Source organism: Delphinapterus leucas, chromosome 18, assembly GCF_059928025.1.
Source record: "Delphinapterus leucas isolate spDelLeu-1000000601 "Yukka" chromosome 18, BTC_Dleu_Yukka2, whole genome shotgun sequence".
Lineage (NCBI taxonomy): Eukaryota > Metazoa > Chordata > Mammalia > Artiodactyla > Monodontidae > Delphinapterus > Delphinapterus leucas.
Window position 1 is genome coordinate 66009336 of NC_143146.1, and position 27153 is coordinate 66036488.

Sequence of the window (27153 nt, forward strand, 5' to 3'; positions counted from 1 at the left end):
TCTTGGTATGTCTGACACAGAGTGTGTGTATGTGAACCGGTGTATTTGCTTTTTATCCAACTTTTCAATCTTGTGCCTCATAAATGTTACAAAACAAACCTCACATATTTCTTTCTCCTTTGAGAAATAAAAGCAGATAAATAATAAGCCAGGCATTTACAGTTATAAGATCCCGGACATTTGAGATGTCTGTTAATTTGTCCCCATCTTATCCATTTTGGCCTGTCACCCATCTCTAGACTTACCTCCTCCAGGGCCCTTAGGGTCTCCAAATGTCCCTTTGGCAGGACCTCTCCCAGGCCGACCCAGTGAGGAAGTGCTCCCAAATCAAAACTGAGCAGCCCACCCATGCTCGTAAAGATAATCTTAGCAAGGAGGAAAGTAATCTGATTTCCTGATAAAAAATGTGACATTTCAAAGATGGCACTGACTGATAGGCTGGACTACCCCAGTGTTATTTACGTGTTCAGATAGGAACAACTAACACCAGCGGATTGCTTATTGATCGGGTGCCCATGAGAAATGAGTGGGAGCCGTCAGGCCATCTCGTTGCCTAGGCAGGGTTGTCTGCCTCCAAAGTAGATCCTCAGAACAGAGGTCTGTGACTGGGTGCTCTACTCTGAAATCTTACTGAGCCGCATTATTCAATCTCTTTTTAGCACTGCAAGGAACAGACACTATACAGAGGAGAGAGGAGTGCAAATCCTCTGCACCACATAGCACCGGGGGATGGGGGAGAAGATGTGCAGAAATCATGAAATACAGTTGACTACCTGCTTGTCGCCCTTTGGAGAGAAGGTCTGTCAGGGAAATAGGTACAGTCACTCTCTTCTAGAATAGACTTTTTATTAAGAGCTGCTGAAACAACAAAATTACTGCTCTCTGCATTCAGTACTCAGTGATCCTCTTAGAGTTTTTCTTCTTTTAAATTTCAAAAGCTATCTGTTAGTCTATAATTTGAAAAAACTAGACCTCTGTTGTCAGTACGTAGCCACTAGCTACATGAGGCAGTTAAGCACTTAAAATGTAGTTTGTCCAAACTGAAGTAGGATCCAAGTGTCAAATACATCCCAGATTTCAAGCCCTATAAAGAAGGCTACCCATCAGCTGAAGATTTTTCTAACAGGAGATGGGACAAATAACATGACTGATAAGCAGAATGTATACATCGAATAGTATATTTTGCTAGGAAATACTCATCTGGTATTTCTATTTCTAAGCGTATCCTTCTCTTTGATGTGAAAACAAATAATTTTCACACCAAAGCTATCAAATTAATTCTACTATAGTTGAAAAATAAGGAGAAAATTTTTTTTTTTTTTTTTTTTTTGCGGTATGTGGGCCTCTCACTGTTGTGGCCTCTCCTGTTGCGGGGCACAGGCTCCGGACGTGCAGGCTCAACGGCCATGGCTCACGGGCCTAGCCGCTCCGCAGCATGTGGGATCTTCCCAGACTGAGGCACGAACCCGTGTCCCCTGCATCGGCAGGCGGACTCGCAACAACTGCGCCACCAGGGAAGTCCAGAGGAGAAAATTTTATAAACTACTTTTTTCTTGGTGGTAGGGGTAGTACTTATCTTCTCAAAATCTGAAAAACATAAATAAGAAGCTCCTTCTAAAACTCAAACCAGTAGCCAAAAAAGAAAAGTTTTGTGCATTTTTTGATTAACTTTATTCTTCAAGCACTGCCTATTAAAATACAGTCACAATCAACACTTAGGCACAAGTCTTATGCATGAGCCAGGGATCAGTGTCTTATCTCAATGTTTACATAAACCAGGAGAGTAGAAATCTCATAATCCAGCAAGAGTTAGAAATCGGTAATTAGTTTGTAACAGAATTAAAGTAAGTAGTTCCTTTTCCATATATCATGATCATGTTTATTTACTGAGAAAATAATTTTCTTCCTAATTCTTAGGACAGAGTAGAAAAGCCAGTTACATACTGTGCTATAGACCTTTGACTTCCTATAGAAGGAAGGTTGTATTGTTTGCCCTTTTTTCTTTAGCCTTCAGCCATATGTTTAGACTCAGCCTCTCCTTCCATGCTACATAGCAGCATGAAAGCCATAAAATAACCTAGACACAATTTTGAAAGCAGTGGATAAAGTCAATCTTTCTACTGTTGCCATTCATATATTTACTCATTCATTCTAAAACTATGTCTCAAGAATAATCTTGGTACCAGAAAGTCTGCAAAGCATTATAGATACAGAAATAAATAGTATCAAGTTGGTATGGAGGTATACAGAGATAAATATACCAATTTCTATTGGATGTAAGGAGTTAACTATAATATTATGTATTATAGTTGACACTGTTATAAAAATATATATAGAAAGCCCACCACTATGAAGGGTGATCCTGGACCGCTTTCTCAGAATGAGTCCTGGCCAGAGAAGAAGACGACAGGGTGGTGACTGCAGTGGTTGAAGGAGGATGTTGCGTTTGGGCCAGAGGATTTCCGGAGCTTGAGTATCTATGTGAAAGGAGGAAAAGTGAATGATGAAAGAGGATGTAATTTTTCACTCTTCAGTTGCTTCACATACAAAGTTTTGCCTTTGTCACTTATATAGTAATTCTACAGTGATTATTATCAATAATATTATTGTTAAATATTAATTCCATACTCTTCACAAGGATAAGCCTATCTGTTTTTTTTGGGGGGGTTATTTCTTTATTTACTTTTTGTATTTGACATCTCTCTAATGTAATTGGCAGATCCTTGTGATGTTCTGAATTCCTTTCAAATCTGGGTATTGGGCAGTGTCTGGACAGTGACATTTAGTACCAGAAGATGTTATCACCTCTTAGATAATGAGTGAATGTTCCAGATCTCCAACTCAAAAATATTCTCGATCTTTAAACATCTAGCCACCTTTTGAGGCCAAGACTGCAGTGACACTGTGGAAAACGGTCTCAAAAGAGACTCCCCATGATTCCCTGCCCGGCGTTTTCTGCCTCCACAGTGTCCTGGGGTGCAAAATTTTGCCTTGGACATCGTTCCAGTTGGAGGAGGACATTTCCTTCTCTGGGCAGACTCGTAAATTGTACAGACACAACAGAAGATTATCATGCTGAAGATGAAAGAGTGAGACTATGTCGATCCCAAGAAAGTAGGTCATAAAAGTTTTTCTAGCGCTTTGCTAAATAAGAAACCTATCTTCAGTGTACTGAGAAGGCCGAGATTACTTGGATGCCATTTATTTATATGGAGAGAGAAAAATGAAGTTTCTTTGTTACTTTTGGGGACTTTAACTTTCAACTAACTAAATAAATGATGTACTGAAAATTAGGTCTTCTTATTTAAGTATTATGTTTTGTAGACCCTTACTCACTGTTCTTAAATTCTGGGAATAGGTATGAAAATATTCCCTTCTTGAATTCCTGTTGTGATTTTGAATTCTTTTGGGATTAGGGAATGAGGTGCCTACAGAAATGTCCAGAATATGTATCGTGGTCTTTAGTAAAAGGAAAAAGAATTCAAACCGTCTTCAGCTTTTAACAATGTTTTAGGTAAAGTAAAATTATTCTGACAGAAATGTAAGTAAACATTTTGACTACCTTCCTCATATGCATGATGCACCAGAAATTGCATCATAAATGTTTGGAGGTGGTTAAATAGTTACTCAGAGTTGGCAATAATATGTCTAGATGACATGAAGCAGATAGGTTCTGCTTGCCATCAAATGGACTTTCCACCTCTAGGGAAGAATTTAGCAAGAAATTCTTGAGCATTTGTAAACCTCCTCATAGTTTTCATTTCTTTTGACTGAAAGTCTAGGTACCAAAAAAAAAAAAAACCAACAAGAGGCATTCTGTGTAATTATCATTATCTTTATTTTTGCTGAGATTGTAACTCTATTTACTAACAAGTTTGGAAGCTTCTCCTTTGTTTGAACCAAGAAATCTAATCCCTACTGTAGGATAGAGAGGGCGCCAGCATTGAAGGTTGAAGACATGCTGACTGCTTGCCCTTCCTCTCCAGGGTCAGTTAGATCAGAAGACTCAGACCAAAGACACGTGGTGGAAAGAGCCCAGGCCAGAAAGGCAAGGTTCCTTCAGTTCTGGGACCTAAATTTCTGTCATTCACTATCTTTTATTATTTCTTAAATGCAAATGAAAGATTAAGGTGAATGCAATTCGCTGTCAATTTGTATGAATTCTTTTCATCTCATAATCAGGCCCTTTCTAGTTAAGTATAGCTATGAATATATAAATAAAAATAGAACTAGAGGGACAGTCTTGGTTCTGCTGCTAGGAAAGGAGGTATGCAATTTTGGGCATCCCAGGTTAGCAGGAGGACAAGAGTTATTGGATGACCATCGTAGGCCCACTTGAATCGCATTGTGGTAGCATGGGTGGTGGGATGGGGCAGTGGGGGAAGGTTGGAATGGATACTGGTGCAGGCGTAGGAAATGTTCACATCTTGTCATATTTAAAGATAACTACTGAAAATCTTTTAGAGGCAATCCCTAATTTACAAACAGATTGTATTACAGAAGCTTAACAACTTGATGAAACGAAGTTTGGGGATATAATTACCTTGCGGAACAGAATGATAGTGGGTATGGAGAATTCCAAGTCAAAATACACAATTTGCTTTAACCTATCCATAGATGTTGTCTGATATATGCTCAGGACATAGGAGAATAAAACTTTAAATCTACTTTTAAAGTGTTTCAATTCTCTGTGAGTAGTGAACAGTTAATATCCTCCATATAGAGACTAAAAATGATTTTTAAAAATTTGTAGTTTGTACGTATGCATTTTTTTTTTTTTTTTTTTTTTTTGCAGTACGCGGGCCCCTCACTGTTGTGGCCTCTCCCGTTGCGGAGCACAGGCTCCAGACGCGCAGGCTCAGCGGCCACGGCTCACGGGCCCAGCCGCTCCGCGGCATGTGGGATCTTCCCGGACCGGGGCACGAACCCACGTCCCCTGCATCGGCAGGCGGACTCTCAACCACTGCGCCACCAGGGAAGCCCCCGTATGCATTTTTAACATCAGTGTTTTTTTTTGCATAGAAGTCCAGCATTGCTACTTCTTCCCAATGTTTGGACATCACCAATGGTTTTGTAGTCAAGGAAATGAGTTCCTTGAGGTTGGTTTATCTTTTTTTTCTTACATTTTTCATCAGACGCATCAGACGTGCATGCCTCTGATTGCACAAAAGAGCAGGGTAGAGAAAAGAATCCCATTATTATCTTTTTTAAGACACTGTTAAGAGGATCACAGAGTCCTGAAGACCATGTTCGCCACTTCAAGTTCTCGTCCCTCTTTCACTGATTCTCATGGAATTGAACTACATTTCTCTGAAATATATTTCCTTGGAAACTTCTTGAAATACTCTGCCTCTGGACTCCTTGTAAAGATGTACTTTCCAAAGAACAACTTGATTTTCAATAGATTTTCTAAGAACTGACCTCTAACCTAGACTGAGGCAGCCTTCTCATCCTATACTCAAGCAACACCATGGATTTCCTAGGAAGCTGCCCGGACTAATTAACATTATATTCAGAAGAAAGAGAGGCAGCTAATGTTGTATTTTCTGGAAATAAGCACAAGAATATAAAGTGCCCTTCTTATTGTTGAGGGTAATAATGTCAACCAGGCTTTTCCGTGGAACTTACAGGAGTGGTTAGTGCCTAATTAAATAGATTCATAAGTCCTGAGCTATGTTCAGCAATTAATTCAATTGAGTAAACATCCATTGACATCTCAGGGCCAGGCACTGGTGCGAAGGATCAAGTGATGAAAAATGGCAGACCCTTCTCAAATAGCTCACTCCAACCCGTGATTAAAATGCAGGAGATAGGAGGAAGAAGTGCAATTGTAGGTGTATGTTCAAGGGACAATATCAGTACCGAGAAAAAGAACAGTTGACTATAAGAGTGATCAGATGAATAGAAGCTGAGTTGGAAGACTCAGGAATTTACTCTGAGAAAATAGGAGATGGATGATTCCAGGCAAAAGTATCCACACATGCAGCCCTACAACAGTAAGAAAGGTCCAGACACGGTCAGAGCACTCTGAAGGGTTTGTGTGCCTGTAGTATAAATATGCAAGGGTGGAGGAAAGGAGTCTTATGGTAAAGGAGCTCAGGGCCTGGTATGACTTACATAAACTGGGGACTTTTTCCTGGAGACTATGAGATGACAGTACAGACTTTTAGTTGAGAAAGAGACACAGTTAAATTTGCATTTTGCAAGGCCCTTCATCTCAGCGGTATGGTACATAGGTTAGTTAGAGAAAGAACTCAGAGGCTAATAGGCTTTGGCAGAAAGTAGACCTTTTTTTTCCTCCTAGTTTAAGCCTGAAATAATGATATCTGATGTTATGATAATATCTCATGGTAGTGGAATTGAAATTAAAATGAGACGAATCCAAGAGAAAGAAGCCAACTTGGTAAGATTGGTAACAGACTGGAGGTAGATCATTCTGAATGTGCTTTCTGGCACCAGCAAAATAGGGGCAGCCATTTTTGAACCATTTTATTGAGGTAACATTGACACACAATAAATTGCACGTATTTAAAGTGAGTACTGTGTCAAGTTTTTTATAATATGTGTACAGCTGTGAAAACACCGCAATTAAAATAGTAAACGTGTCCGTCACCCCCGTAAGTTTCCTTTTGCCCTTCTGTGATCTTTCTCTGCACACCCCCTCACCCCTTCTCAGGAAATTGCTGATCTGCCTTCTGTCACTGGAATCATACAGCATATTCTCTTTTGGCCTCCAGCTTCTTTCATTCAGCTTAATTATTTTGAGATTCAACCATGTGTGAACATCAATAGTTCCTTCCTTCTCATTGCTGAATAATCCTCCATAGCATGGATATACCATGTTTGTATCTTCCAGTTTTATTGAGATATAATTGGCATACAGCACTGTATACATTTAAGGTGCATAGCATAATAATTTGACTTATGTACATCATGAAGTGATGACCACAATACGTTTAGCAAGCATCCATCATCTTCTACTAATACCAAATTAAAGAGATAGAAAAAAGATTTTTGTGATGAGAACTCTTAGGATTTACTCTCTTAACAATGTTCATACATAACGTGCAGCCATGTGAATTATATTTATCATGTTGTACGTTACATCCTGGATATACCACATTTTGTTTATCCATTCACTGGTGGATGGAAATTTGAATTATTCTTGTTTTTAGCTATTAAAAACAAAGCTACTATGACACTTGTATGCGACTATTTGTATGGCAATATGCCTTCTTTTCTTTTGGAGAAATGCCTGGAATTGGAATAAGCCCATCATATGGTAAGTGTAAGTTTTTTTTTTAAATCCTGCAAACTGTTTTCCAAAGTTGTTGACAATTTACATTTTTTAAATTATTTATTTATTTGCTTGTTTGTTTATTTATTTTTGGCTGCGTTGGGTCTTCGTTGCTGCGCGCAGGCTTTCCTCTGGTTGTGGTGAGCGGGGGCTACTCTTCTTTGCGGTGCATGGGCTTCTCACTGCGGTGGCTTCTCTTGTTGCAGAGCATAGGCTCTAGGCTCGCGGGCTTCAGGAGTTGTGGCACGCCAGCTCAGTAGTTGTGGCTCACGGGCTTCGTGGCTCCACAGCAGGTGGGATCTTCCCCGACCAGGGCTCGAACCCATGTCCCCTGCATTGGCAGGCGGATTCTTAACCACTGCGCCACCAGGGAAGTCCAACCATTTACATTTTGATGGCTGATGTATGAAAGTTCCATTTTCTCCAAATTCTTATCCACACATATCATGGTTAGTCTATTTTTAAAATTTTCTCAGAAATAGTTGGTCTTGAAATTATGTGAAAAGGGATAGAAAAGGGGAAAGAAGAGTGACTGTATCCTTTCATCTCAAAAGAGCAGCTGGTATTCATTCCTGTAGTGCCTCTTGTTTCTCTTGGGTACTTGTCCTAATGGCAGATAATAGAGCAGAGTTTGGTCCTCAGTAGGCTTCCCTCCAGGAGACTAAGAGGGGATCACGCTTTCTGAACTGCCACTCTTCTTGCAGTAACTGTCGTCAGAGACTGGAAAACCAGCCCATTGAGGGCTGGCCAGGACCAGGAATAGGCTGTCCTCTGTTTTCCATCTACCATTCTCACCTATTACTCACCTCCATGATTCCACAGTCAAGTGGTGGTTCCTTCAAAAGAGAATGGACTTGAGGACACAGGGAGGGGAAGGGTAAGCAGGGACGAAGTGAGAGAGTAGCATTGGCATATATACACTACCAAATGTAAAATAGATAGCTGGTGGGAAGCAGCCACATAGCACAGGGAGATCAGCTCGGTGCTTTGTTACCACCTAGAGGGGTGGGATAGGGAGGGTGGATGCAAGAGGGAGGGGATATGGGGATGTATGTATATGTATGGCTGATTCACTTTGTTATAAAGCAGAAACTAACACAACAATGTAAAGCGATTATACTCCAATAAAGATGTTAAAAAAAAAACACTGTATAATTGTCTGCCTCCACATCTCTCTTCATTTTTAAGAAAGCATCTAGGTAGCCACTTAGAAATGACTGGCAGTTTTTCATCTCTTTTCCATGATAGTTTAAAACAATTCTTCATGCGCACCCTGAAGAGGGTTATTGGTGAAGAGACGTGGAATTTCTACCAACTGCTGGCCTTTGTGATTTTCAAGGAACTAACAGTATCTATTGACTCTGCCTTCCCACTACCAAAATCTCATTTTGTTTGTTTGCCAAGTTCAATAGTTTAATGTATTCAATGTTGGGTTTCTCACCTCCCACCATATTTCCTTTGTCTCTGCATTTTCTGCTTCCCGTTATTGCCCACTCATCATCCCAGCTCAGTTGCCAAACCAATTTTGAATTTAGGCCCAGAAATGATTTAAGAAGTTGAATCCTGCCCCCGCCTCACCAGCACTGTCAAACGGAGTTTAGTTGTCATCTTCCCTTCTGGATGTGTAGACATCAGAAGTGGTGCCCTAGTAATATGCTTTGAGTTATTCCTTGAATTCCAATCTGCAAATCTGAATTCCACATGCCTGTCCAAGGAAAATAATCATGTGATTTGATGGCTGGATAGGAGATTCTTTGACTTGACAGAGCCAGGGGAATTGTAGGCCAATATCCTGTGGAGGAAAGAACCTAAAGTTTATCAATCAGTCTTCTTGACTGATCTCAGGCTTCTTAGCCAATGTCATCTCAGATATGATTAAATCTTCATTAACTTTTTAATGACACTGATAAAAACTCAATTAGTCAACTAGCTATTTTACTGGATTCCCTATGCCTAAATTATTATTATCTTCTCAGTGTAAGTTTCTTATAGAAATCTTTTTAAACTAATCTCCCATCTTGTGACATTATATTCATTAAAATTAGGTTATAAAATATGTAAATATATTAAAGTTGGCATAAGTGCAATACTCTGTAATTCAATGAAAGTGAATAAATATTATATATTTGTGTATAAGACTATAAGTGGTTGTACAGTTGTCTCTCGGTATTGCCAGCCTAGGCCTCCACTGAGCAGCAAGGACGTAGACTTGAGAAATTGCCTCAATAAACATTTTGATCTGTATCCTGATATATGGCCGCAGTATCCCTTTATACTGAATCTCTAGCATATTCACCATTGAATGTAACATTCTAGAACAAGGGATTGCTCGTCTGAACTTGCTTATCTCCATCCTCAAGTTTTTAACATGATATTCTCTAAATCTGAATTAAAACACATCCACCTACCAAGCTGTGCCTGTCAAAATTCTACTTGTTATCTTAGGCTTAACTAGAAAATTCTGCTTCCTTTCTTCAATCTTCCCTAATTATTTCATATTGGGCATAAGTTCTCCTACACATTCTACCTCTTTTCTAACAAGTCACGTAATGCTCTGTATTTAATTTACCCAGTCACATTATCAGTCTGCCACAGATTTTGAGATCCTAGAAGACAGATATATCTGGTTCTTACAGATCTCGGTCCCCTCCCCGCTTATCTAGCCAATGCCCCACTCACAGATGGTGCACAATTCTATTGTCTTAATCAAACTAAGGAGCACCGGATGAAAATGATGCTTTGAATAATGAAGTAGGTGAGTGATTAGGTATGCAGTATGACCATGCTCAAGGAGACTGGAGAATTGTTTTAATTAGGAACACAACCAGAGCTATCTCTAGGAAACAGAGAAAGGCCCAGGCAGTTAAAGGCCATTGGCAGCTATGAAGGGATTTAAGGGTAGAAGTAGAAGAAAAAAGGGTTTTCAGTTATGGACAAAGTAATTCCCTGAAGCTCTTCTGCCTACAAATCATTCTTAAGCCTTGTTATCCACATTACAAAATGAGTTGTCAAAAAACATTCTTGGGCAGAGGAAATAAAACCCCAAAGGAAATAGATTATTTTTGAAATTCTAAGGAGTAAATAGTAAGAGCCAGGGGAAGCTGGCATGTATATGAACCTGCAGTCCTTTTTAAGCCCTTACCTAGATCACTTTAATTCATTCAACCCAAAAGTTTCAACTCTCTTTATCATCGTCCAACAGCCAATAGAAACTCCCATGTAACTATCTGACTTAGTCAAGATGCACTAAGGTGCCAGGTTGGTTGTTTCCAGAATCTAGATTCTGCTCGTTTAGAGAACATGGCCACAGTCTGAACCTTGGATACAAAATTTTAAGCTAGAAAAATATATTGAAAAACTAAAAAGATGAAGAAAAATCAAATAGGAAATCTAATCCATAGTTATGTTAATTATCAGAGCTCCATTAATTTTTGAATTCTCATCTTATTTTGTCCATATCCAATTAATATTTTAATTCCTCACCACGTAGCAGTGAGGTTTCTTGGTTGTTTGGGTTTGTTTTTTGTTTGTTTGTTTTCACTTTTCAGCTTTATCTCCTTTCTCTTCATCATTTTTTGTTTTCTTTAGGTTTGGGGTGTTTCAGTACTTTGAGTAGTTGTTTTTAAATCATTGGTACTGGAATTCACTTTATTTGTAAAAATGAGATTAGATTCAGTAATCTTCACAGTTTCTTCAGTATTTAAAATTCCATGACTAACAGTTTCATAAATAATCATGAGATTAGGTTTTTAAAAATGTTTTAAAGGTTATTGAAAGAGAGGAAATCTTTCTTTTTTTAGAGTGTCCTTTCTAGTTTCATGGCACACATGTGAATTTGAATGTTTATAATGTTTTAATATGAATTTTAATGTGATGTCAGGAATTGTTTAGGAATCGGCCAACAACTGCAGAGAGAGAAGGGGCTGTAACATGGTGTGTTTCAAAGAAACCCCACCTCCCGCAGTCCTGGGATGGTATAGAAGATGGTGGGTCCCGTGACTCCCTGTGCAGTAGAAAGATGGGTCAGAGGAGGCGCGACCTCTAGGCTCCCAGCAGGCAATGTGAGGGCCCACCTGAAGAGGGCTTTGCTGGAATGGACCAATGGCAAGTGTCACAGAGATAGGGTGGCCCCCTCTGAGGGGGTCCTTCAAAGAAGGTTGGCGTACAGCTGAGTAGTCTCTATAAATAATCCAAGGAAACCAAGAGACGAGGAGGCAGGGAGAAGGAAAGAAAGACAGGAAGAGGAGGGACAAAGAAAAAACAAAGTACAAAGAAGGAAGCATCTAGGAAGGAAGCAAAGAACAGGAGGAAAGAAGGAAGCAAGGGAGACGTGAGAGAAATGAAGTGTTTTAATCTACTTTAACAGTTAAACACCGTGAAAATTTTTGTAATATAAAATTTTAATTTTTTTAATCTTTAACTTGGTAACTGTTTTTTTCATGGAAATATTTATTAATGAATGGGCTACAATTTGGAGAATGCTGGTGTAGACATGCAGCAAACAGGTGTAGAAGAAGAAGGATGTAAAACCATTGTGAGAATATTTAGATCTATAGTGATTCTTAGGAATACGTTTGCGGTTGTTTCAATCCTAAGATTAGGACAAATTTGTAGCCAAATAATATCTACATTTGGGGAAACTTGTGTATTAAACACACCCACTCCCCCACTCCTGCTCTTATAGTATTCTGCCTCTCTTCTTTACCTCTACGTAAACCTCACTGTGTCTGTGTTTGGTAAAAAATTGTGCACACTGTTCGTTTACTAAGCACAGATATATACTTTCCAATAATTAAAGAAAAAGATCTTTTAAGAAAAAGTAAAATTAGTAAAAATTAAGGCTAACCAAGTGCTTGGCAATGGCAGGTGTTCTATGAGGATTAAATGATTTGCTTCTTCTAGGTAATTTAACACGGTCTATATTTGTGTATTAGGCAACAGAAATATTTTTCCAAGCAAACCTTAAGTGCTCCCAATAAAGTTATTTGCTCAATTGCCCTGGGGCGTCTCATGCTCTAATGAGATTTGGGCTAAGAAGGGCAGAGTACGTTAGTCCTAGAATTCACCCAGACCGTGTTGAACAAAGTACACACCTTCCTTTTACTTTTTTCTGCATGTGTCAGATGTGTTGTTCATGCTTAGTCCCTTATAGTGTGTCTTCAATCTGTGAGAATTACTGAGATTATAGTAACGGTTCATTATATCTTGCATTTTTCATAGGTTTCATTAATTCCCTTCTATTATGGTCTTTGTGCTAAATTCTAATGAAGAAAACTGTAGAACATATTTTATATGAGAAAATAGCAAAAAGATGGTAGACTATGCTTTGTGTATAAAATGCTGACGTGAAGGATTATGTGTGTGTGTTGGGCGGGCGTGAGGGAAACTAACTAAGAGAACAGAACTTGTTAATGACCTGTATCACTCTTTCCCAGTTCTCTACAGATATATCAGCAAAAGCTCTATTGTGACTTTCAAACACTTGACTCTGACCAAAATAATAGGCAAGGAACGTGTCAAGAAAAGCTCTTCTTTGGATTATAAAATTTAACTTTACTAACTATGGAGCTTGAAGCTTACTTTCATAAATTACTTACAAAATAGGAGAGCCCCATCATCCCAGTCTTGAAGAAATGCAGTTTTTCTTGTTTTAGCTGTACTTGCTGAACCTATTATTATACATTTAATTCCATTTATACATGTGGCTTTGCCCACTATATCTTTTGATGAACACAATATCTAAGACAAAATGAAGAGAAACAGTTGCATGAGAACTCATTTGACATCCAGCCCATATGATTGCACACCTCAACTATTGAACTGCTCTTTTAATCAATCACCTGTCTTTCCTTTCACTTTCAAACAGCTTTTTGTTTATGATCATCAAGCCACTTTCTGTGTGCCCATCAGAAAAGAGTAAGGGTCAAGTAAGGGTCTCCTAAAGGAGATCCATAAAGTCTAAGACTGAAGAAGAAAAATAGGAAATATTGGGGCAGGGAGAGTCCCATGAAAGGGCCAGGTGTTCAGTTTGCTTCTAGGGTGGGTCTATTTTTGATGCCAACAGAACTTTCTTGAGTCCCTTAACAAGGGACTAAAGCTTCTACTACAGTCCGAAGTGTCCACAGGGCATCCCTTAAACACACTCTACACTTTCTCACCTGCATGCCTTGCCTTCCCCTCTCTTCTCTGCTTATACAAATCTCCCCTTTCAGAGTGCAGACCCACTGGGAAGCATTTTTGGACCATTCCATCTGGAAGAGAAAACTCCCTCTGAATTTATATAATGCTTAGCTGTCAGTGTCAATGAGAACGATCATGTACAGAAAAAAAAGAATCTTGGACCAGATAGCCATACATTTCATCATTTACTAGATATGTAATCTTCTTGAATAAATTTATAGCCCTCATATAAGCCCCCCATCTTCATCCTTAAAGTAGAGTGAGATCTATGCTACATCTCAAACATGTTGGCAGGATAAAAATGTTGTCATGTTTGTGAAATGTTTTGTATGTGGTAATTGATTATACTTAGGTAAGGTATTTGCTTTATTTCCACCAAATTCAGCTATGATGATTTACATCCTGGTAATGTAATATGCTTTCAGTTATGATTTTCTTATTGCCTCAACCCTACTAAAAATATATTTACTTTTTCTGATGTGATTATTATAGAAAATATTAAAAATACACCAAGTATAAAAATGGGAAAAAGTATAATGTCTTAACCAGAAAATAACCACTAAACCAAGAAATAACCACTAGTACCATTTTTTACTTCATGTCATATATATATATATATATATCACAATTCTTATATATGCACATATATGTGTATATCTTTGTACACAGCTCTGTTCAGTTTTCAATACATCCTATGGATATTCTTAGTCCTTAGCTCTATCTTTGTTTCCTAAGGTACAGCCATAGTATTTTGACCCCTGTTGTGTCTGGCTAAGCACTCAGCACTTTGCCGTGGGTATAAAATGTTCAACAAATGAGCTTTGTTCACAGAATGGCTTAAAGCACTTTATGATGGTGTAAACATAAAATTATTTTATGTTTGAACAGAACTTGTGACTTGAACGATAACACTGTGTGCCTGTTGATGAGCTGGAGCCCCTGCGTGTAACCCTGACTCTCACTTTTCCTTTCCTTTCCCTGTAGTTTGTTGCTCAGCCCAACTGTCAACAGCTGCTGGCATCTCGCTGGTACGATGAGTTTCCCGGCTGGAGGAGAAGACACTGGGCCGTGAAGATGGTGACGTGTTTCATAATAGGACTTCTTTTTCCCGTCTTCTCTGTGTGCTATCTTATAGCTCCCAAAAGCCCCCTTGGACTGTTCATCCGAAAGCCATTTATCAAGTTCATCTGCCACACAGCATCCTATTTGACTTTTTTGTTCCTGCTGCTGCTTGCCTCTCAGCACATCGACAGGTCAGACTTGAACAGGCAAGGTCCACCACCAACCATCGTCGAGTGGATGATATTACCATGGGTCCTGGGTAAATGTGATACTATAGAAAATATAATCCAAACGTGTTGCTGCCATGGAATTTTGTTGCTCAGAAAAGAATATTCATTAAAGTTGGGGACATAGGAATGTTTAAAACAGGTCCTGACCATTGTAGCTCCAAGTCTTAATCCTCAAAGCTAAATAAATACTTCACAAACTGCGGTGGACCTGCCCCCAAATGCAGCCTACAAAACGTTAACTTTAGGTTTTAGGATTCCAGATTTTCATGATTTCAGGTCCCGTGAATGATTCTCTGGGTTTTGGGGTTTTTTTTTTTTTAGTATGTTTGTTTTCTGAAGCCTTTCAACATGTCTCATTAGCCATATGTAAATAATCTTTTAAATTTTCTTAACAGATACACCTTCTAAAAGTACAAATTACTCTGCAGAATTAGTAATTCTGTACATAAAATAACTAACCATTTTTTAAAATCAATTCATTTAAGTTTATCTTTGAAACTATATAGTAAAGCAAAATAATAGGAAATTAAACAGTAGGACATCCTCCATCTCTCTCTGTTCTTTTCATAGAAAAAAATTTTGTTTTAGATCTTCAGCAAATCATGGTAAGGTAGAAAACCTCAAAGTAGCTGGTAAAAACCTTGTTTTCCTTTCCTCTTGTTATTGAAGTCATAGTTAAAATTTAGATTTTAAGTATTCTTCCTTCTATCCTACTGTGGTTTGCTGAGAAATCACATTTTCTCAATTTAGCTCATCATTTTAAACCTCTCTGATATTATATCCATCTCAGCACTTACTAATTAGAAAATATGTGACAAATTTAATGATTCACAATCTCAGAAGATCAGTTTGGATTAACTGTCAAAACGGCTGGAGAGACTGTAAAATGAGGAAAAGGCAGGAAAAAAAAACCAGTATCTGAATCTGAGATAGATACACTTTTTAAAGATTACAAATACTGTAAGTACTGACAGTACGAAAAGTGCTTAGGAACAAGATTTGATGTCTTACAAATATTTCTAATAATAAAAAAAAACCCTTCTCAAGTGAACGTTAAAATAAAATACGTTCTCAGTCTGAAGTAAAGTGTGATCTTGGGATGGTTTATATAGTCTGTAAATGTCTTTTTGAATAAAACAATTATGACATAGCGATTGATATTAAATATAAAATTATCCTACCTGTATCCATTTAAATTAAATATCTCCCCATAGGAACCTGTTCTTTATTGAGTTTTCTTCATAGAACATTTCTTGGGAACAATTCATAAGGAAGCTTTTGGAAGTCAAATTTCCCACTGTGTGTAACTTATATTGAACGTCTAAAAATCCTGGTGGCCCAAGTGAAACACAGAACATTTCACTTTGAAAAATGGTATAGATATAATGCAGCATAAGTAGATATAATACTTCTAGTCTTTTCTTTATACAGTCAATGAAAATATGTAGGGTACTTTCTATGGATTAAGGGCAGTACAGGGCAATAGTGAAACAAAAATTAAAAAAAGAAGAAAGAAAGAAAGAATGAAGAAAGAAAATGAAAGAAAAAGAAAGAAAAAGAAAGAAAAAGAAAGAAAGAAAGAAAGGAAAAGAAAGGAAGGAAGGAAAGAAAGAAAAAGAAAAGAAAAGATCTCTTCTCCTTATGAAGGTTAAATTTTACTGGAAGAAATGGATAATAAACAAACAATGAGATATGTGATATAATATCAGAAGTGGTAAATAATATGAAAATTAGAAGCTCCAAACTTTGAATAATTCATAGAAGTAAAACAGTCATTGGCTGCCTCCTACATGCAAAACTTGTAACATAATTTTCCATGAAAATTGGCTAGAAGAAACCATATCCAAATTTCAGCTGAATGGTTAAATAAGGTATAAATTTAATTATGAGAACTATAGTTCCAGCCAAAAGAAGTAGCTGCTAAAGGCAACCTTTTCTGAAGATATCCTGCAGAGGGAGTTCATTTATATGGGAATTTTTAGGATGAAAAGAGATGTTCTAGAATTTAAAAAATACCCATGAATGATCATCTTGCTTAAATAACAGAGCATGAGAAAAAGAATGTTTCTATATCAAATAGATCTGTCAAAACAGATTGTTCATCAAGGCTGGTGAATTCTGAGTGCCTCGTATCTAAGACTGAGTTCTAAGTGCTTTGCTAGAGTCATGATTATAACGGGTATTCTCCATGTTATTTGGCTGTAGAAGAAAAATGGATTTGAATACATGTCCAAGTTCTACCACTGAGAGACTATTAAATTATGGGTGGACACAATCTCTCAGAATTTTCTGTGTTTTCATCAATAAGATGAAAGATTCAGAGTGATAACTTCTTCAGTCCCACTGTGTCCTGTTATCCTGTCCTGGGGACCTATCATTATCGGCGCAGAGAAAATTGATCTTTTCGTTGGTGGGGAGAGGGGGTGGGTGGAGGGAAGAGGGCTAAAGACAACAGGGTAGGAATCCTTTAACCTTTTACCAGAAGTGTGATAGACGCAAAAAAAGCATGGTCTCATCTGATGACTATATCAATGAACCTTCTATATTGCCTCACTCAGTCCTGCTGTTTGGTAAAGTGAGTGACTGTACGTTTCATGGTCCCTGCATTGTAAGGCTCTAGGTTTATAATAACAAGACTTCACGACTTACGGAGAAGTGTGTGGCTTGTGTTTCCCTCATCATGTTAATGTTCCCAGTGGCTGAATGAAGTTCTGCGCATGGGTTTTTCTCAAGTCTCCTTGAACCGACTTAGGTTTTCAACTCATGTCACCTCTGTGAGCTGCTTGTTCTGTAAAGAAATATTTTTTCATTTTATTAAACTTCCTTTCCTTCCATTTTCAGATTTTTCCCAGACCTATGATACTGTAGTTTAAGGGAAATGATTACTTTGATACCTCTCATTTTGTTTATCCTGGCAAAAAGACTTTTGCTTTACTTGTTTTATATCTTAAATTTTCAACTTTTTTGAATAGAAAATTTTTCTAACTTTAAAGCTTATCCTCTCAAATCAATCACTTTATCTGAAGAAGTATGGTTTTTGCTTGGGAATTTCCATGTTATATACTTTGCTGTGTTTCAGCAATAAGATTATACAACATTACAGATCCAGATACCTTGTGATTTAGTACAGTGGAGAATAATGTTTCTGTGTTATTTTCACTGTCTTTCCTGTTGAAGTTCAACATCTTTTTGACTATATAAATTGAAGTCTATTGAGTTTGATATCTTTAGAAGAGAATCTACAGTGGTCCTTATATCCTTTCGCTGTGGTGTCATTGATAAATTGTAGCTCATCTCTTGCAAAGCTTTTCGAATTATTTTTCCTTCAGATTGAAGGTTATCAACCCTTCTTTTCTCCCATCAAATAACCTCTAGAGATCGTCTTACCTAAGTTTGCTGTCAGGATGAATTTAGCATATAAGCAAAGAAATTTAAAAGCCTGATAAAGGGATAAAAATTATAATTCTGGTCATCTTGAGAGATACAGTTTTAAGCAACAGAGAAAACTAATCACAGATAATTCCGTTAGAACTCTGTCAGTAGAAAGGTAGATTCTAGACAGATAGACACCAGTATATTTCTCAGATTGTCAAATTACCCATTTGAACTAGAGTAAAAAGTAAAACAACAGTTTCATCCTGCATGCATATGGCCTGATAACAGAGCTATGCTTTTCAATTGTTTAGAGAGAAAGTATCACCGGGAAGACTGTGATGGATTAAAAGAAGCCTGGGGTCAGATCAGAGACATGGCTACTTCTGTATTCTGTTGTGTCATGACCCCAAGGCTCTTAATTTATTAAAGGTTTGATTTTAATAATATAATACTAAGGATATGAAATGAATATAATATTCATATGCGAAACTCATTTTTATATAGAATTTAAATGCAAACTAAATATAGCATGTTATATGTAGAATGCGTATTATGAGAATTCATCTAAATTATAGCAGAAGTTTTAACTCCAGTAGATGTCATTTGTTTCTGGAGATAATGTGGAGTAAAATGTGAAAAAAAAAAACTTTTTTGAATGCTAGTTTTTAAAGCCTTCCCAAAACTAGATTGGATTTTTCCACAGAATCTATTATAACTCAACTGTAACAATTAAATTTGTGTCATAGCTTATTATCCTGCAAAAAAAAAAGTGTGCATATATATGAAACATCCAGATGTAGACTTATGTTATCACTTAGCAAAAAGAATATGAAATTGATAACATTTTCCACAAAAGAAGTAGAATGTTAATGAAAGCTATCATATTAATAAAGCAGGAAATACCTTGTTCCCAATGAGAATCCTGCCGAATGGCTGCTGAAGCGACTTGATACTATGTGTGTGCTTAAGAATATGCCATCATTACATAGCATATAAACCTGTGCATGCTGAGAATGGTGAGCTGAGGAAAAGATATATCAGAGGAAGAGATATGAGATCTGTTAAAAATAGCTTCTAGGGCTTCCCTGGTGGCGCAGTGGTTGGGAATCTGCCTGCCAATGCAGGGGACGTGGGTTCGTGCCCCGGTCCGGGAAGATCCCACATGCCCCGGAGCGGCTGGGCCCGTGAGCCATGGCCGCTGAGCCTGCGCGTCCGGAGCCTGTGCTCCTCAATGGGAGAGGCCACAACAGTGAGAGGCCCACGTACCGCAAAAAAAAAAGCTTCTAGTGAATTTCTAGGCATAAATTAAGAATTGCTCATAAGATCCAGATTCTATGTCTTGCCTATAATACATACTTATTTAACAATTTTTCTGCAACAAAATTGGCCTCTCATTTTCATAATTTATTTTATATTTTTATCTTTTAAAGGGTTGATATTAGCAAATCTGAAAATTTCAACAAGGCCTGCCAAATGGAAAATGAAAAACGGTGATCACGTTCACATCTAGATAAAGACTCAGGGACAAACAATCCTATATATATTCTTTCTTTCCTATGACCATTTCTTCATCTTTTGTCTAAAAGGCATTAAGATCACATGGCTTCAGGTACTTGTACTTTCAGCCTCACCCTTCAATTATATCCATCTTCCCCCAAATTAAGAATTATAAGAAACAAGTCTATAGATTTCCCCACTCTCTCCCTTGGCTAGGTATTCTAACCACCTCAGCAAACTAGCTTCAGACACATATAGACAACTCAAACACAGCTGCAGAACATCCGTTTATTAATTTAAAGGGAGTTTTAATTTTCCAGAAAACCAGATAATCATTGCAGCATGACATAGAATTCTCATTTTCCTGTTTATTTGTGAGGAAGAAATTTTAAAGTCATCTTTACCAAGATTTATCAAGACTAACACAGTAAAATCTCAAACAACAAAATATTCATATAGTTGTAAATTGTTCAGTGTGCACATACTATTGCTGACCAAATGACTTCCTTTTCTATTTTTTAATACTTTTTATTGGTGTACAGTTGATTTACAGTGTTGTGTTAGTTTCAGGTGTACAGAAAAGTGAATCAGTTATACGTATACATATACCCACTCTTTTTTAGATTCTTTTCCCATATAAGCCATTACAGAGTATTGACATCTTTTGTGGAGAGAAAATTAAGTCTTTTAGGTCATACATGCAATACAAATTTGGTGCACCAACAAGTGAAATCTACCGGCCTTGGGAGAATGTTTGACGACCGTGGTTCTGATGGTTCAAGGGAAGAGGAGAAAAGATAGGAAAAGAGGAGTACATAGGAAATGAGGGAGGGTCAGAGTAAAAGATTGGAGGTAAGCTGGAAGTGGTTTCTGTTAGTTCAGACTAACAATAATGGTAATAGTAGTGATGGTGGTAATAACAATAGAAACTAAGAAATTTGGCACTGTGCTAAGTGATTCAAATGTGTGTTTTTATTTGAACTTCATAGTCAACTCCACTTTATTTATAATAAATGATGTTAGTATCTCATTTAATAGAGAGGAAATAGGCTTAGAAAAGTGAGATCACTTTCCTAGGTTCAAGGAGCTAACAAATGGTAGATACTAGATTCAAACTCCAGTTAGTCTAACTCCAGAGCTAGAGCCTTTATCCTCCATAAATACTGCCCTTGGAGTGTGAGAAATGGAATTTAAAGGGGCAAAAACAGCCCAAGAACTCAAGTTTCCATCCACAGACTTCTTTCCTGTTTTCTCTGCCTCTGTTTACCAACTTAAGTCTTTACAAAGGTCAAATTTGAGTGGACCACATTTCTAATTTATTAAAGATGCAACGCTCTTTGAGATACACACTTGATATAATTTCCTATTGAAGGTGATGCTTGTTAATATAGCGAACTTACCGTTGCCATCAGCATCACATCAGCAGGACCCTCCAGCTTCATCTCCACCACCGGTCTCTGTTCTAAAACACATGCATTATAAGTGGTTCCCTAATACTGACAGAAGCAATTTCTATTCTAAGAAAGAAAGAATAAAGTCCTTTGCCATGACCTTGAGATGCTTCCCTTTTAGTTTCCATGTTCACTTGCTAAGACCTAAAGCTAAATTTCCTTGCTTCCAGGGATATCATTAATTTTTTAACCTTTCATTGGTGTGTATATGTATGTGTGTGTGTAGCGGGTCTTCAGGAGATGTAAAGAGATAATTATATTTCTTTTGCACATAATTGTTTCAAAAATAGAAGCTTATAGTAGGTGGAAAGTGGTAATCTTCATAGTGAAAAATTAATAATCACTCATTCAAAAATATTTATTAAGCAACTACTGCCACTCATTGAAAAGGTGACTTGAGAAAAGACTTGAGGAATATTTATTCATTGTTTTTCCACCTACATAAATATATAATGCCTTAGTTCTCATGGAAAATTTTAAATTAAACAGAAATCCTATAAAAAGTCTAATACTTCATTGACAGAAACAGTTTGCTTGATTTTTAAGTTACTACATTTATGTCGTAAGCAATCAGATGAACTAGAATTCTAAAGTTCTACATTTTTTACATCTTAATCGAAAACTAGCATCGTATCGTTCCTTGGCACAGTTTCAAAACGTGTACTTCCTTAATTGTATATTCCTAATTTTTTTCCTCTAAATGTTAAATTGATGCTATCAAAACTGTAGTAATTTAAGGGTTTTTAGATGTCTTCAAACTAAGCATATTTGACTATTCACTGTCCCTTTCAGTCAGTGTTTCTTGAAACGTGGTGTGCTGACTATAATCATAATCACTGTGAATTTTTTATGAAAAATTTAGATTTTGAATTCTCCCCTTGGTTGACTGATTCAGAAATTTCAGAGGTCTTTAAACACTAAAGATTAAGAAACAATTCTAGAAACCAAATTTTATGCAGGTTTCGTATTTAGTTCTGATTTCAGCTTTATTGAGGAATTGAGACTCATTAGAATCTAAACATGAAATGGTTTAACCTTTTCCAATCACTCTTCCCAACCACCCTGCACCAGATATCCTTTCCCTTCACTATCTGTCTAGTAGATATCATCAAGTTCCTGAAATTCTGAGTTATTAAAAAGTTGTCCCAGTTCAGTTTAAAACAGGAAGCTTACCATCAGTTGAAAGCTCTCCTCTTCCCCACAAAGGCCTGACACGTGTATCAAAGGACCCGGAAATATTCATTTTTTGCTCATCCTTCAACCCCAACACTGGAATGGAAGGAGGGACATAGACTTTTTCTGTTCTCCCCATTGCTTGGTTTCTGCAGGCAAGAAGGATGTCAGGAAAAGTTAGAAGTCTTCTTTACCTCCTTGGTACCCTGGTCACAGCTCTTCCCTTGTTGGTTGTCTGCATCTCTGGCTTATACTGAGTGGCCTATGTGACAGGTCTTGACCCTCTGACTCTCCTGATGGGTCCATGAGTGTTCTTTAGAGGGTTCTGTGTACCTGCACACTACATAGTTCTCTGAATCCGAGTTTCAGCTCTGCCTGACATCTTCCAGTCTGGGAACTCATAACCAGCAGTTGGCCCCTTTATGGGTCCTGTGACCCTAGCAAGGGCAGGAGAACAAGATGGCTAAAGCCCAGCTTCTTCCTGTGATAAGCACTAGCTCCCCCAAGAGATCACAAAACCTTACTACCTCAGATGGCAAGGGGCCAGGCTGCTGCCAGCTCCCCAGCTGCCAAGACCCACTGTTTGTCTGTTTTCCCTGAAGTGCAAGCCAAGTGAGAGATGAGCAGCCCAAGTGCTTGGGAAGACGCCCCAGCAGGCGATAAGAGCCAGCTTCTCCTTGCAGAAACCCCCCACCATTATGAGGCATTTTCGTGGAGTCTCCTACACTTGACCTAGGGAGGTGGCGGTGCTGGTGAGGTCGCTAGCACCCGAACTGTAGTGCCCTGAGCTCACAGCTCTCTGGGCCCCTCTTCCCAGCGTTCTCTCTGTATAACCCATGGGTTAGAGTGTGGTAGGAGGCTGGTAGCAGATATGGTCCTCACCCCTCTTAGGAATCCCCAGCGGGAAGGGCTACAGTCTTCTGGACGCTCTCTTCAGAGACTGGATACTTGAGGCTCTTTATCTTTGTTTGGGTTTTAAGAATAACGCTGAGACCGTAGCAGCCGCCCCTTAACTTAGTGCCTCTTATGGGTCTGGCATAATGTGAGTCTCTACTGAGTAAAATAACTGCATTTAGATTTCTTTTTGAACAAAAGCAGAATTTTGACAAGAAACTACCTTTTTGTTTCCTGACTTGGGGAGGGAATAAAGCCCTCCAGTGAAGAAGAATTCTTTTTTGTTGCCTTTATCTTCATTGATTTGGTGCCACAGCATGGATTTCAGTGTTCTGTCAAGGGACTTCCAAGGCCAGATCCCTCGACTAGCTCTGGGGCTGCTGTAAAAAGCCCTCAGAGGTGTCGCAGGTGAAAAGCTGACTTGCTCTTTGCTTGGGGTTATTTACTCTTCGTGTAAATACTGACAGCAAGAAAGGAGAGGCAAGAGGTCTGTGTGCAGAACTACACATTTCTCACGTGAAATCGAAGCTGCTAAATGCAGCATCGGAGGTCTGCCTGCTCCATCCGCTCCCCACAGCCAGCTTCACGTGATGGGATATAACAGAATACTCAGATAGCCCTGGTGAAAACTGTTATGGGAAAGGTAGAAAAAAACAGCCCAAACTTCCAGGCATCCACAAATATTTTTTAAAGGAAGTTCTCTGACTCATTGGCACTGCGATCTTTCTGTGGCTGGTCCCTGCAGTCTTACATCAATGCTTGTAATTAGACTTCCACCACCACGCTGAGAAATCATGTCACCTGTTTATAAACAGCAGAGAATAACTTTGAAATGTTCCCATTGTGGGACCAGCACAAACATTTTCTGACAGAAGCTCCCTCAAGCTTTGTTTGCTTTAGTCGTTTTTTAGTTACCATGAATAGTTTACTATCTGGATGCATTTTTCAGCCAGTTAATAGCACCTTCTAGTTTTTCTAAAGGCTTGTTTCTTCTAAAATTTCGGTGAATATTGCCAGAAGAGAGGAAACTTGGTATTTCACTAACGTGCTCATAACAAATAGAAATCAATGTCATCAAACAAGGATGTGGTGATACAGGAAGTGATCCAAACAGCTGTAGGAAGTGATCCTACAATCTGGTGCTTTGAAAACAAAAGATCCCAAACCCCATTAGCCAACCAGCACTGACTGACAGTCTCATTTACAGTGCAGGTTGAAAAAACAGTGGGCTAAGTCCTCAATTTCATCAGGATCTCTGTTTTTTCCATACAGTTGTGCCTTTCCAAAGTCAGAAGTAATATAATTTTTGTGTAATTCAGAAAGTTAGATTTTATGTCTATTCTTTGAACTCCAAAGGAACTGTAATATATCCGAATTGTGAGTTTTTGTTTTGACTCTTCTTCAGAAACCTTAGAGGTCATCTATTGAAGTGTCATGTCCTTGAACCTGTCTAATAGGAACAGAGTCTGCTCAGATATTAAGGGGCTCCAGGTTAAAATGCTGCTTTCTACTGAGCTCCTAACTGCTTCTTCATACCTCCTTCCCCTCTAAAGCAGTTAGTTTTGGTGTCTTTACTCTTTTACATAATTACCCACAAAATATTTGAAGTTCCGTATTTTGGTGACTGTTAATAATCCCATTTGGCTTTCCAGTTGGGTAGAAGCAAAAAAAGAGATACAATTTATCTATAAAGGGAAATAAAATATAAACCCTCTTGTTGGTTAGTAGGTATTTTTAAATATATTTCATTTTAAAATACATACAAAATTTGAAAACACCAGAATCACAAATTCATAAAGTTGGAATGACCTTTAGAGGTCCAGTGGAACAAGTCTCCACTCATTGCTAGAATTTCTCTGGAGTATGACTGATCAAAGACATTCCAGGCTCTGCATTGGAATCGTAACCTCAAACGGTGATCCATTCCAGTTTGGGGACAACTCTGCCAGAGAATCCCCCTTACATTGGGCAAGAAGGTTCCATTCTGTAACTTTCATATCATAGATCCAATTTCTGCTTTCTGGGGCAGACCAAAGCTGGTGTGTGCCCTCTGGTACAGAAAAGTTTTTAATCTCTCATGTCAGCTATTGTGATGACTGATTTTCATAGAATATTGATAATTCAAACAGGAAGAATCAGTGTCTGGTTTATTTATACCATTAAGGTAGAATTATACTTCTTGTATGATTCTATCTATAGAATTCTGTGATAATCCAAACCTTTCTTTTTTTGAAGTGAGATAACTGAAACCTAGAAGGACGAGACTACTGGCTAAGATTACAAAGCTGATTACTAGTTGAGCTGAGCCTGGCACTTCACTCACCTGACATTATCACTATGCCTTCTGATGAAAGTGAACTTGAATGCATTTGTTCAATCAACGATTGCAATGCTCACATTGCCTCATCTCTGGGAACTGGCAAAGTTTCAAGCAAAACAAAACAAATAAGCTCCATTGTGAAATCTCAGGAGTAAGAAAATATTGTCTAAGAGCACTGCCTAAGGAGACTGGTACCCTGTTCTGGTTTCTCCACTAACTGGCTTTAGTCACACGGCCTTTTGGGGCCTTAGATTTCTTATGTAGGTCGTGGCTGCGTGCTGGATTCTGAGACTGTACCCAGGCTCAGTAGGAAAAAGCACCACGAATGTGCGAGAGGAGAGTATTTCCATGAGTACCGAGCATTTTTCCTCATTGGATAATATAAATTGTAAGTTTCCCACAAGCTATAAAATCAGTGCGTGTATCACATCTTATTCAGATCTTATATATTCCTTTCTTGAATAAGGAGTCAGTGATCATTATCACCTCCTCAAATATGCCCAATTTTATCTGAGTTCTCAAGAGAGATTTATTTATGAAAGAAACTTCAAAGGGGAAGCTGGATATAAACAACAAATCTAGAATAAAGCTGCGGTCTACAGCAGACTTTAAAATGCACTCTATATTTAATTCAACTGAAATCAGTCCTCATCTGGGTTCTTAATTTAAATGTGACAAAATTTTAAAATAAAACTTCATTAATAATATTAAATAACTATTGCTAGTTTTCACTAAATAATTATGGACTAATATATTTTTATTTCTTCCCAAGTTCTATTGTGCAAATTTTCAAACACATCTATCAGCAATATATCACAATTGATACTTTATTATATTTCTTTATTTTTAATCTAACCGTATTTCCATTGTCCAGCATCAATCTCTCATAATTTTTGCTGCCACTACTTTTAAATATTTTAAATTTTTTACTATTTTAAATTTTTGCTGCCACTACTTTAAAATTTTTTTTTCTAGGGCACAGGTATATAAAATGTTGACAAACACATACAATCATATAGCACCACCACAATCAAGATATAGGACAAACTGTGGCCCAGTAGGCCAAATCTGGACCTTTGACAGTTTTTATAAATAGTTTCATTATAACAAAGCCACACTCATTCATTAATTGCAAAGCCTAAATTATTTATTTTCTGGCCCTTTACAAAATAAGTATGATGGTAGTTTAGATTTTTATAGATGTCCTTTATCAAATCAAGACATTTTCCTTCTAGTCTTACTTTGCTGAAAGTTTTTGTCATGAATGGATGTTGAATTTGGTCAAATGAATTTATTGTATCTATTGAAAAGATTTATTGCATTTAATGAAAAGATTTTTTTCCCAAAATATCTGTTGATGTGACAAATTACATTGATTCTTAAATTTTCAAACAATCTTGCATTTCTGGGAAAAACAGCATTTGGTCATGACTTATTATTAAGTTTATATATTACTGTATTTAATTTACTAATATTTGTTGAGGATTTTATGTATATTCAAAGGGTTATTAGCGTGTAGTTTTCTTTGTATTATTTTTGTATGACTTTTTATCAGAATAATACATACTTTTTAAACATTTTTTCTTGTAATTTTGTAAGTGTTTGATTAGCACTGGCATTATTTTTTCCTTAAATGTTTGGTAGAATCACCATGAAGGAACTGGACCTGAATTT

The 27153-nt window shown here is 37.7% G+C and overlaps 1 protein-coding gene and 1 long non-coding RNA gene across 2 annotated transcripts in view; one reads left to right on the plus strand and one right to left on the minus strand.

Moving 5' to 3' along the window:
- Positions 1 to 23016, minus strand: part of LOC111175256 (uncharacterized) — a 47135-nt gene extending 24119 nt beyond the window's left edge. Inside the window, exons 1-2 of the long non-coding RNA XR_002644672.3 lie at positions 17419 to 23016; positions 2346 to 2477 (exon numbers count right to left, since the gene is read on the minus strand). This is a non-coding gene — a long non-coding RNA (uncharacterized LOC111175256). The remainder of the gene's footprint in view (positions 1 to 2345; positions 2478 to 17418) is intronic.
- TRPC4 (transient receptor potential cation channel subfamily C member 4) overlaps positions 1 to 27153 on the plus strand; it is a 115886-nt gene that overhangs the window by 49378 nt on the left and 39355 nt on the right. Inside the window, exon 3 of the mRNA XM_089899659.1 lies at positions 14462 to 14798. Coding sequence (XP_089755785.1) covers positions 14462 to 14798 — 337 coding nt within the window. The remainder of the gene's footprint in view (positions 1 to 14461; positions 14799 to 27153) is intronic.